General features: G+C 64.8%; 2 protein-coding genes across 2 annotated transcripts; both read right to left on the reverse strand.

Annotated features, from left to right (window-relative positions):
* Positions 1-547: 547 nt before the first annotated feature.
* IRF2BP1 (interferon regulatory factor 2 binding protein 1) lies at positions 548-5292 on the reverse strand. The gene has a single exon (XM_032797988.2). The coding sequence runs from the start codon at positions 5193-5195 to the stop codon at positions 3399-3401; it is 1797 nt and encodes a 598-aa protein (XP_032653879.1). The 5' UTR covers positions 5196-5292; the 3' UTR covers positions 548-3398.
* Positions 5293-9635: 4343 nt separating this feature from the next.
* MYPOP (Myb related transcription factor, partner of profilin) lies at positions 9636-12551 on the reverse strand. Its single transcript, XM_032797992.2, has 2 exons — positions 11637-12551; positions 9636-10339 (listed from the first exon to the last, which is right to left on the reverse strand). Exons 1-2 carry the CDS (start codon positions 12067-12069, stop codon positions 9660-9662), a joined length of 1113 nt encoding a protein of 370 aa, XP_032653883.1. The 5' UTR covers positions 12070-12551; the 3' UTR covers positions 9636-9659.

Below are 12551 nucleotides of genomic sequence, written 5' to 3' on the forward strand. Positions count from 1 at the left end.
TGTCCTGCTGGCACCAAACATTACCAGATTTCCTAGCCCTGGGCCCAAGAAGGATTGGGGTAAATGGGGGGCAGGCCCCATGTGCTGTCCCAGTATGGGGAGGGGCCAAAGCTGCCCTGGGATTCTAGGATCTTCATGCTCAGAACAGCCCCCAGGGCAGATGGGCCCACGAGACCCAGAGGGCAGAAGGGACTCGCCCAGCTCAGAGCAGGTCAGTTGCTGACTTGGCAACAGAACCCAGGAGTCCTGACTCCCAGCCCTGTGCACTAACCCTTGAGTCTGTCCCACTCCCTGCAGCACAGTGCCCAATAGCGCTGCCCCAGAGGATTGGGGCTGGCAGGGGAGAGCGCCCCCTGCTGAGGCCTCACGCTGCTCCCAGCAGCACCTGGAATTTCCCCCTTGAGGGACTCCCATGCAAACACCCCCTCTCCAGCTCCTTAAAACTGAACATATCCCAGGCACAAGATAAGGGTGTTCCCAGCTTCTTCTTCACCCCCCACATCCTCCTACCCCCCATCCTGCTACCCCCAAGAACCAGCCAACCTGCTCTTTAAACAAAAACAAACAGAAGAATCAGTTTATTGACAAAAAACAAAGAGAATCACAAACTGATTTGATCTCCCCCTTCTCCCCCACTGAGGTGCCCGAACCTGGGAGCATCCCCCCCCCAGACACCCGCATGTCCTACACTCCCCCCACCCCACCCCTGCTCCCCCATTGCCCCCATGCCCTGGTCCATCCCGCTGGGTCCAGGCACGGCGGGGAGACTCAGTGGGACCCCCTCACCCAAGAATCTCTGCCGAAATAACCTCCTAGCCAAGGCACAGCCCCATGGGGCCCCCAAGCCAGGTGGAGACAGATCCACGGGGCAGTTAAAACAGGGGGAATCTATTCCCCTTCCTGGATCCTTTCTACCTTTGCCCCACACACACCCCAGGGTGCCCCCAGCACACAGTCCCCCGGCCATGGCCCAATTTCCATGTGCACCTGCTCAGCATTTTGGTATGAAAATTCCCCTGCACCAGGGAACATGGGGTCCGTGGGGGGCCCCCACGGAAACCAGGGTCTAGGCACTTTTCTCTCCCCCCCCCCCTTATTCCCAGCTCCCTGGCATGTCCAGCCATCTCAGGTCGCTGCGCTGCCCCCCAAGGAAAGCTCATCGCCTATGATAGAAATCCAGCGGCTGGGGTGGAAATCAGCAAGGACCCCTTAAAGGGGAAGCAGGCCGGGCAGGGCAGGGTGGGGAGGGGCCACCCACGGAACTGCTCCTCTTCCTTCTCCCCACTGTTTATGACTTTTGTCCTTGTTATTGTAGGACTGCATAAGGATCTTTGTTGTCATGGGGATTCGGGGTGCCCCTGGGGGGCTCTGAAAGAGGAGCACTGATGAAAGGGCAACATCCCAGCCCTAGGCTGGCTGAGCAGTTACAGGGCCAGCCTCCCAACTTTGCAGAAGGAAACTGAGGCACAGAATGTTGAAGTGTCCAGCCCACAGCTGCACGGCAAACTTGTAGCAAAGCCTTGGATAGTACACTGGTGCCCTGGCTCCCAGCCCCCTGCTCTAACCACTAGACCCCACTCCTCTCCCCAGGGATAGAGCCCAAGCATCCTGGGTTCCAGCCCCCTGCTCTAACCACTAGTCCCATTCCCCTCCCCAAGCTGGGGATAGAACCCAGGAGTCCTGGCTGCCAGCCTCCTCCCCCCAAACAGCTGGATCCTACAATCAGAACAACAATAATGGTAGGCCCTACTAAAAATCAACCCCATCTCCCCTCAACCCGGTTCCTCTGGCCAAGGAAGCTGGGGGTCCCCTGTTCAAACAACAGGAACCCCCAATCTCTCCAGAGCAGTCTTCCCAGCTTTTTGAACTCAGGAGTCCTGACTCACAGCCCCCCTGCTCAAAAGAACTAGTGGGGACTGGTTGTGCACTGGCACCTGAGTATCGGGGGCTAGGGGGGGGATAGGAGCTAGTTCTCGCTGCGGGCTTAGCTGTTTACTCTGAGCGCTACTGAGGGCTCATGTGACATTAGGCTGGCGGGTCTCGTTCACTCCCCCATCCACACCATGCAGCCACGTAACCTCTGTTCATGGCTCCTAGTCAGGCTCGAGGGGCATCAGCCAAACCGGTGGGGGAGCCCAGGGCTGGCCTAGCAAGGGACTGCGGGTCGGGAGTGAGGGGTACTGGCAGAGCTGGGGGGGGAGGGAGCAGGCCTGGGCTAGAAGAGGGGGAGCAGGGGACTGTGGGTCAGCAGGGGCACCGGTAGAGGTGGGCGGGAGCCCAGGGCTGGGCTAGCAGGGGGCTGCAGGTCAGGGGTGAGGGGCACCAGCAGACCTGGGGGGCGGGGGAAACAGAGCTGGGCTAGAAGGTGGGGGAGCAGGGAGCTGTGGGTCAGGCCGGGCACCAGCAGACCTGGGATGGCAAGGGCTGTGGATTAGCAGTGAGGGGCACCAGCAGAGGCTGGACTAGGCAGGGGCTGCGGTTCAAGAGTGAGCAGACTGGCACAGCTGGTCACCCTTCCCCTCTGACTTTCTACTCCCAGGGTCCTTGTGCTGCTCTCCCCAAGGAGGAGGGCCCCCTTATGGGCTCCACTAGGGAACCCACAAGAGGGCCTAGGGGGAGAGTTCCCCAAACCTTGGAACCCAGAATGCCAGGAACTAAGCTGCTAAACAAGGTGCCCAGAGCCTGGCCCCAAGGCCCAGACTGCCCCCCTGGCAGAGCACGCAGGGGATGGGATATGAGGCCCTTCCCCTCTAGCAGGTGCCAGCTCCGATCCAGACCCAGGTCCATGACAGGCAAAGCTCATATCCCTCTCCCTGCCCCTCTCCCCAATTTGCATGGAGCAAGTTTGCTGGTTCTCAGCCGCTTCCCACGACCGGCAGGAGCCACAGCCCCAGTAGGCCATGGAGATTAACACACAGCACCCTCCCCTCAGGGGTGACGGCTTGCCAGCCTGAGACATGTGAACAGACAGGCAGGGAGTCCCTGCCCCAGTTGCATACCCTCTGGGGCAGAACAGAGAGATTCCATCTCCAGGGTGACCCCAAAAGAGGGTCTGGGCCTCGCTCCGCCCCTTACCACTCCCACCCCACAACCCCCTTATGCTGCTATGTAGCAAACCCTCCCATCTCCCCCTAGCACACATGTGATACCCCCCCGTTGGTTATGTAGATATGACCTCAGATATAAGATTGCTATGGAAATATTAAAAAATAGATTATATACAGGGCCCCCGACTGGGAAAGGTTAAAAAGGACAATAAGTTAATTGTAGCGCCAGTTACTCCGGAGGCCTCGTGCTGCCGGGGGACCCCCAGATCACAGGCAAGGGGGACCTCCCAGATTACAGGCGGGGGGGGGGGGGACAGGATACCCCCCACGATCCCCCTCCCAGCTCTCGGTTCATGGATCCCGCTCCTTTTTGACTCTGACGTCTCCGGCCAAGATGGTGGCGATTTCTCCCTGCATGAAGGCCCAGGGCACGTTGGAGCCGGCCAGGGGGCACTTTTCCCCGCTGGGGCAATAGACTTCGCCAGCCGCCCCCTGGGCTTTGATGAAATCACGGGAACAAGGGAAGCAGAACTTGTGGCTGGGCACCGACGGGCACTGCACAAAGTGGGTGTCTTCCAGCCGCTCGTGGCAGATGGTGCAGCACAAGGGGGCACTGCTAGGGCCGCCCGAGGAGTCGGGGGTGCTCTGGGCGCCGGCCGAGTCAGTGCCGCCGGCCGAGTGGGCCCCGGAGGAAGAGGAATATGCCTGCCCGGGCTCGCTGTTGCGTGGGACCAGCCGGTGCTGGGCCGAGGCGGCGGGCGAGGCAGGGCTGGCGCTGTTTTGCCGGGCCGTGGTGGAGTGGACGGGATTGGCGTCCTTCGGCGACTGCCCGGCTCCCAGGGTGTCGGCGACGTTCTTCAGTGCGGTGATGGGCGACGGGTCGTTGCGCAGGGCACCCTCAGGGCCGGGGGCCTGGCCAGCGGGCGCGGCAAGGTGGGCCATGCCCGGTGAGTAGATCCCAGCTGACCCTTGTGGAAGCCAGTTCTGCCTCTGCTGCTGCTCCTCACCCGTCAGCTTGCCCGCCGCGCCCCCCTCGCCCTCCGGCTCTGGGGAGGCCTTGCGGCGCCGCATGACTGCCCGGGGCGGCATGGCCCGCACCAGGGCGCTGGGCAGCATGGCACAGCTGCTGTCTAGGAACTGCTGGGGCAGGGCCTCGGGGGCCGGGGGGTCCCGGAAGAACCGGACGCCCTCAGTGAAGAGCTCTCCCAGCAGGCGCCAGTCCCCGGTGCCGTGCCGCTTCTCATACTCCAGGTACTTGTAGCCAGAGGAGATCACCTTGCCGGGGTCCTTGAGGCAGTCGTGGAACATCTGCTTGGCCAAGGCGAGGACGCCGGCGTAGACGCTGCCCGAGCCGCACGGGTACTCGACAAAGAGCTTCAGCTCGAACTCGTAGCCGGGCCGAGGGGCGGCGTCGAAGGCGAAGATGCGCCCCACCAGCGCGTGGTCCTTCTTGAAGCGCACATTGAAGGGGGCACAGGCCGAGAGGGCCAGCAGCTGCTCCCGCACTGCCTTGGGCTTGCTGTGCCACTCCTCCGCCCGGCCCCGCAAGGCCTCGCTCAGCTCAGCCAGGCACTCCGTGTTGCGCTGCTTCTCCTTCTCGTACTCGCCGCCGTAGGGGCCCCGTGCCTTACCCAGTTCTCCCAGGAGGGGCGAGGCGGCCGCCAAGCCTAGGCTGGGGCCCCGGGCCCCCAACCCCGACACGGCAGCCAGCAAGCCTTGCGGCGCCCCCATTAGTCCCAGGCTGGGTGGCACGGGGCCCATCAGCGCCCGCCGGGCGGTGGGGCTCTGCCGGCTGCCTTCGGGCCCCCCGTCCTCCTCCCGGGCCAGGCCGTTGGGCAACCGGGGGCTGAGGGTGTAGTCGCCGGGCCCCCGGGCCCGCTCGTAGCGCTCCAGCCCGGCCCGGTCCAGGGGCCCTCCGTCCTTGGCATGCTTGACGGCCTGGGGCCCCGGCGAGCGGGCGTCCTGCATGGCGTGGCTGCGCTTCAGCTGCCGCGCCGTCTCGATGAGGAACTCGATGCGATCGGCCCCTTCGAAGTTCACGCAGCCCCGGCACACGGCCTCGCTGAAATCCCAGATCATGGCCCACGGCATCTTGGGCAGGTCGCACAAGTAGCACCACTGCCGGCGGGACGCCTGCACCGCGGCCATGGTGCTGCCTTGCGCGCCCGGCTCGCTTGCGCGCCCCGCGCAGGGCCCCGCGCAGTCTAGGAGCGGCCCGATCCGCGCTGCCCCGCCGCCCCGCCGCCCGCTGCTGCGGCTGCTGCTCTGCTCATGGAGAAACTTACATAACTCCGCCGCGGCGCCTGCTGGGACATGTAGTCCCGTCCGCCGGGGCCGTCTTAAAGGGGCACAGGCCTGGCTGGGACCCGTCCTCCCCACCCACCCCTTGGCCTGGGGTCGTCAGCTGGACCCCTTCCGCCGCCTGCAGGAGTACGGGCCATTCGTGAGAGACCATCCAGGGTGGCTCAGGATGTGGTTAATGAATGTTTTAGGGCCATTTCCCTGCCCCGTCTTGTTATACTAAGGGGGGAAACCAAAACCCAGCGCAGCAAAGGGATTTGTCCAGAGTCACCTTGCCGGGGTCCTTGAGCCAGTCGTGGAACATCTGCTTGGCCAAGGCGAGGACGCCGGCGTAGACGCTGCCCGAGCCGCACGGGTACTCGACGAAGAGCTTCAGCTCGAACTCGCTGAGAGACCATCCAGATGCCCAGCAGGCATCTTCCTCGTCCTCCTCTTCCTCCGGGGCCCACTCGGCCGGCGGCACCAACTTGGCCGGCACCCAGAGCACCCCCGACTCCTCGGGCGGCCCTAGCAGTGCCCCCTTGTGCTGCACCATCTGTCAGTGGCAGAGCCGGGGCCTAGATCCCATTCCCATCCCAAAGTCAGGAACAGAACCCAGGCATCCTGGCTCCCAGCCCCTGCCCCCCAACCATCAGACCCTACTCCTTACCCAGAGCCAGAGATAGAACTCAGGCATCCTAGCTCCCACCCCACCTTCCGCATCGCACTGAGGCTGACCCCACCAGATCTCACAGTGATAGCAGCGACCCACGGGCTCCCCGCTCCAATCCCAGTTGGTTTGACACCCCCCCACACCCTCCGCCTCAGCTGAGGGGCTGGAGCTACCCTTGGGGGCTCTGGATGGGGAGAGCACCCCCTATGGAGTCCCCCTGCCTGCCCCCAGGGTTTGCCCCAGCATGGGGGCAGGGAGGGGGCCATGCAGTAAATGGGAGGGGGACGGGGTGGGTCCGAAGGGCACCTTCCAAGAGGCGGGGCAGGATAGAGGCCTGAATGCAGCCACCTCTGGGGTGGGACCCAGCGAACCGCGTGGCACCAAACACACAGAACCTCCCTCTTCTGTGCCTGGGGGGCTCAGAGTCACTCCTGCCCCAGGCGCTGTCCGCTCGCACCCAGCTTCTGCCGTCCGTCCGTCCTTTCACACTCATCCATCTTTCTTTCCATCTTCCCCCTCCACCCTCCCCCTTCAGGACGGGTTTGATCCTGGCAGGGGGCGGCCCCCAACCCTCTCGTCTTGGCTGGGCTCCAGCCCCGGAAGGGTTAATAACTCGGTCCTGCCGCGGGGGGGGTGAGAGGGACTACGCTTCCCAGAATGCCCCGCGGCCCCCAGCCTGGGGAAACTGGGGAGGGGGGAGGATCCATCCGCGTATGACCCCCCACGGCTGGCCCCCAAGGGGGGAACCGGCCCGTCCGCTGCAACCGCAGTCCCCGTCCCTGGGAGGGGCTGGAGCCCAGATACCCCGGTCAGGGGCGTGCTGGGGCTGGGAATGACATATGTGTGGGGTAGTGGAGAGAGGAGTAAAGAAAGGGGGTGGGGGATGGATAGATGGGGGAGTGTGGGGATAGATGGACAAAGGGGTGGGGGATGGAGGAATGGTTAGAGGGGTGTTTGGGGGTGGATGGAGGCTTTATAGACCTGAGGGGGGAGGATGGGTGGATCCGGGGGTGGCTCCCCCTCTTCATGGGAAGGGGAGAGATCGCTGGAGATGGTGTGGAGGGGTGTTGTAGGGATAGATGGACTCTCGCCCGAGAGGGATGGTTGAGGGGGTTGGAGGAATGGATGAAGCCAAGGAGTGACTGGGGGAGCACCTCCTCGGGAGGGCAACCCCTCCACCATTCCCTCCTCACAACACCCCTCCATCCATCCCTCTTCCATGGATAGAGGAGTGGGGGAGGGAGGGGGATCGGGGAAGGGAAAAGAGATGGATTGAGGGCTCCCCCAGGTGGGGGAGGGATGCCATACCGGGAGGGTGGGGGAGGGAGAGAGGGATGGATGGAGGGGTGTTGTAAGGGATAGATGGACGAGAGATGGGTGAGGGGTGTCGGAGGGATGTAGGGAGGGATGGATGAAGAGGGGTGTCCCTCGGGGAGTAGGGATGGATGGATAGAGGAGTGGGGGAGGGAGGGTTGCGGGAAGGGAGAGAGAGATGGGATTGAGGAGTGTGGGGGGAGGGATGGAGGAAAGGATGGGGGGGATGGAGAGAGGATGGATGGAGGGTGTTGTTAGGGGGATGGATGGGTGGAGGGGTGTCGGGAGGGATGTGGTAGGGGGAGGGATGATGAAGAGGGGGTGGTCTCGGGGAGCAGGAGAGATGGATAGAGGAGTGGGGGAGGGAGGGGTGCGGGAAGGGAGAGAGATGGATTGAGGGGTGAGGGAGGGGATGGAGGAAAGGGTGGGGGGATGGAGAGAAGGATGGATGCGGTGGAGGGTGTCGGGAGGGATGTAGGGGAAGGATGGATGAAGGGGGGGTGTCTCGGGGAGCAGGGAGGGATGGATAGAGGAGTGGGGGAGGGAGGGGTGCGGGAAGGGAGAGAGATGGATTGAGGGGTGTGGGGAGAGGGATGGGGGTGTTGTAGGGATAGATGGAGAGAAGCGCATGCGAGGGAGAGGTGGGGGAGGGATGGATGGAGGCGTGGGGGGGCGGGTGATACTGGGGGAACTGCCTGGAGAGAGCAGTGGGGACCTGCGGGAATACACCAATACCCCCCCCCCCGAAGAGGCCCCACAGGTCGCAGGGTTCAGTATGAAAATAGTTTATTGCGTGTCCCGGGAGCGGGGGCTCTGGACCAAGGGGTGCGAACGGGCAGCCCCCAGCGGCGCCTTCCCAGGCGGGGCCCTGGGGTGTCTGCCACTGCCCCCCCCCCCGGGGTGACCTTAGGGGGATGTGACGCAGAAAGGAGGGGTTAGATTTGACACCCCCCCTCTGGTCACGTGTGCTGAAATCACGCCCCCCCCCACGCACTCTTGGGACTATTAACCCCTTGCTCCCCGCCGCCTCGGTAGCAGGGGAATAAAAGCCCCTCCCCGCCGTGGTCTGTCGCTGACCCAAGAGGGACCCCAAATCTTGGGCTGGACTTTGGATCTGAACCCAGGCCTGGGATATGAAGCCTGGACACAGATCCCGACCTTGGAGCGGGGAGGGGGGGATGTCGGAGCCCTCTAGGGCAGCACCAAGACAGACACACAAATCGGGGCGGGGGGAATGAAGGGGGACCCTGGAGGGAGGCAACAATCGCCCCTCCCCGCCCTGGGCAGCTCTGGGGCTCTGTCCTGCCCTGGGGGTTGGGGAGCTCACCCGACTCCCGGACAGTGTTTATCCATTTTATAAACCTGCCTGTGCCTGGCCACCATTTAGTGGCATTGGCCAATTACAGGAGTGGCAGATGGACTGTGGGTCTGGAGTGAGGGGCACCGGCAGAGTTGGGGGGAGCCCTGGGCTGGGCTAGCAGGGGGCTGTGGGTCGGGAGTGAGAGGCACCGACGGAGCTGGGGGGGAGCCCAGGGCTGGGCTAGCAGGGGGCTATGGGTCGGGAGTGAGGGGCACTGGCAGAGCTGGGGGCAGGGGAAGCCCAGGGCTGGGCTAGCAGGGGGCTGTGGGTCGGGAGTGAGAGGCACCAGCAGAGCTGGGGGGGAGCCCTGGGCTGGGCTAGCAGGGGGCTATGGGTCGGGAGTGAGGGGCACTGGCAGAGCTGAGGGGGAGCCCAGGGCTGGGCTGGCAGGGGGCTGTGGGTCGGGAGTGAGGAGCAATGGCAGAGCTGGGGGGAGCCTGTGGGTTGGGAGTGAGGGGCACTGGCAGAGCTGGGGGGTGGGCATGGCTGGGCTGGCAGGGGGGTGCAGGTTGGGAGTGAGGGGCACCCGCATAGCTGGCGGGGAGTCCAGGGCTGGGCTAGCAGGAGGCTATGGGTTGGGAGTGAGGGGCACTGGCAGAGCTGGGGGGCGGGATCTCAGGGCTGGGCTCAGCACCGGCTGAGCTGGGGGGAACCCAGGGGCCTGTGGTTGGGATTGTGGGGCACCAGCATTGCTGGGGCAGAGGATGTGGCAGTCTCTGATTTCCAGCTGCAGACACATTCAGCCCTTTTGCCAGGGTTTGGCTCATCGTAGCAAAGCCCGGGGGCGGAGGGGGACTCTCTCCCTGTTGGAGTAGATAGGGCGTCCTCTGCGCCGTGGGGTGTGTGGGACGATTGGATGGGAGGGAGGGCTTCAGGAGAACTTCCCTTCGAGTTATTGAACTCTTGCTGTCCTGTGGCGGGTGCCCTGCACCCGTCTACTTTCGGGGGCAGGATCCACTGTGGGGGATCCCCAGGCTCTGGGGAGTCACAGATTCTTCCAGCGCCCCCTACGCTTCCGAGTGGGGATTCCCTTCCTTCGCTTCAGTGGCGGGGAGCTGTGGCAGGGCAAGGCTTCGGCGGGGAGGTCCCCTTGGGATTGTCCCGCATTCTCCACCGGCTCAGGGGGCATTTCCACCTTGGTGGCGAAGGTCTCGGCAGGGAGTGGGCTCTTGGCAGGGGGCGCCGGCAGTGGGGAGCTGATGGGCGCTTGCTGGTGGAAGAGGCCCCCCCGGGCGGCGCCCAGGCCAGGTCCCTGGGCCGGGAGGAGGGGCAGGAGGGCTGCTACCACGTTGGTGAGACGGTCCAGGCTGTGGTGCACGGTGTAGGTCAGGTCGCGGATGGCCTCGGCCGTCTCCCGCTGGGCAGCCAGGAGATCCAGTGAGGGCTCCGGAGGCAGCTCAGGGCGCAGGCACTGGCGGCGGGGAGGCAGAGAGCCCGGGAGCCGCTCCCTGCATGGCTGCTCCGTGGGCGAGTGTCCTGGGTGGGGCCGGTGGCCTAGCCTGGCCGGCGAGGGTGCCATCTTCACAATTTGCAGAGAGGGCTCAGCTGAGGCGGGTGCCGGTGAGTCGCGCTCCTTGGGCCGCAGCAGGACCCCGTCCAGGGCGCAACACGGGGGCTGGACCGAGGGCTCGGGGCTCGAGGAGACCTTGCCCCCGGCCAGCGTCTCTGCAGGGAGAGAGAAGAGAGAGCGTTGGCTGGGGGCTCTCGGCAGAGGGCAGGTCACTCCCCAAAGTGTGTCCCCCCGGGAGGGGCAGGATCTGTTTCTCAGCAGTGGTGGTGGGTGGGACTGTCCCCTCCGGTCTCTTCCCCTCAGGGGGCAGGGAGGCAGAACCACCCCTCCCATTCCATCTCCCAGGGGTTAGCCCTCATGAAGTTCTCCTGGAGCTGGGGTTGCCTCCAGGTCCCCCATCCGGCTTGGCTCCTGGAGGGGACGGGCCCTGTTGCTAGGACAAGCAGCTGCCTCATAGAGCTGACTGCCACCACCTCCCATGCCCTGCACCCCCTCCCCCATGACCTGGGCACAGAACTTCTGGGTTCTGATTCCAGAGCGGGCACCAGCTGGTAGTGGAGCTAAGATGGGGCAGGGCAGGTTGGTAGCACAGTCAGTACTAATTAACGAGCTGTGCCCTGAAGGACCCTCTCCTCTGAGAGATGGCATGAGTCCCTCCAAGCTCAACTCACCCATGTGGAGCTCAGGGGGAACCAGCCTGTTGAGTGGGTCAGTCGAGGTTTCTGTCATGTCCCAGTGTCGTGCTAGGGGGCGCTGTGAGTGATTGTGTGCGCACCCCTGCTGGGCCCCACTGCAGCCCCTCACACCGCAGGGGGCCTGATGCTGGCTGCCAGGGGACAGAGCCCCCAACCCCTCTCCCTGCAGCACAGTGTCCCCTAGTGCCCAACTGGGGTCAGCAGTGACTGCTGGGGGAGAGCACCCCCTGCTGAGCCCCCACCTCTCTCCCTGCAGCACAGCGCCCCCTAGTGCCCCACTGGGGTCAGCAGTGACTGCTGGGGGAGAGCGCCCCCTGGTGAGCCCCCACCTCTCTCCCTGCAGCACAGCGCCCCCTAGTGCCCCACTGGGGTCAGCAGTGACTGCTGGGGGAGAGCGCCCCCTGCTGAGCCCCCACCTCTCTCCCTGCAGCACAGCACCCCCTAGTGCTGCACTGGGACATTGGGGTCAGGACTGACTGCAAGGGGAGAGCACCCCCTATTGAGCTCCCACCCCACAGCAGCTGGGTTTCCCTTGGCCCCAGACAGGCTCTCTCTCTCAGCTCTGACTGTACCCCGCGGTGCTTAGCTTGGCCGCCCCGCGTGAGGCGACACAGCTCCAGTTGCCCCCTCCAATCCCCTAATTACTGTCTGGTCCATGAGAGAGTGTTAGCAAGCCCCCCGAGCTCTGGTGGTAGTTGGGGGAGTTGGCTCTGCCCACCGATGGGTGGCACAGTCCCGTCCCAGGGTGGGCACTCACCAGAGCCATGGTGGTATCTGTGGTTGAAGGCTGTGGGGTGCTGCTCCGCCCCACCGGGCCCCATCACCACGCTGGGCCCCAGGATGGCAAAGATGGTTTCCTCCTCCGCTGAGAAGGTCTCCTCGCTGGCAGCTGCTCCCCCAGCGCCCTGGGTGGAGTGGGGCACCCGCGCCAGCTTCTCCTTGGTGCGTCGCTTGAAGTCATTCCAGCGCTTCTGCACCTCCTGGCCCGTCCGCTTCCAGCTGGTGATGGCGTTGATCTTGGCGGCGATGCCCTCCCAGACGCGCCGGCGCTCAGCCACCGTCACCTGCCGGCTCTGGGTGCCATACAGCTTGGTGTAGTGGGCGCGCACCTCCTGGATGAGGATCTGGTTCTCCTCGTAGGAGAAGCGGGGCTTGCGCAGACGGGTGATCTCCTCGGCGTCCCCGGGCATGCCTGGCGCCCAGTGGAGAGGGGTCGCTGGGGGGTCCCCGGAGGGTGTGGATACCCTGCACGGCGAGGCAGGCCCCACGGCGGTGCTAGAGGAAGGGGGCACCGTGCCAGGCAAGACGGTGCCCTGCAGATCTCAGAGACTCATAGACTTCACGGCCAGAAGGGACCATCATGATCATCTAGTCTGACCTCTCTGCTGCTCCCTTCCCTCCCCGGCATGCAGCCGGCCCCCCCTCCCTGCTGGGGGGGTCTGTGCCCCCCACTCCGCAATGCGCGCCCCTGCCCACTCCGGCCCCTGCTGCAGCCCGGCGCCAGCCTCCCCCGTCCTTCCTCCGCCCGGCTGGCTCCGTCTCCTCCCATTCCCCGGCACCAGGCATGCTCACTCCCAGCCCTGCTCCCAGCAGGCCAAGGGCGCTCGGTTTCCGTAGCAACCCTGGCTGGGTCCCCCTGCCAGTCCCCTCCATCCCCACGGGCTGGAGGATG

Source organism: Chelonoidis abingdonii, chromosome 11 (assembly GCF_003597395.2).
Source record: "Chelonoidis abingdonii isolate Lonesome George chromosome 11, CheloAbing_2.0, whole genome shotgun sequence".
Lineage (NCBI taxonomy): Eukaryota > Metazoa > Chordata > Testudines > Testudinidae > Chelonoidis > Chelonoidis abingdonii.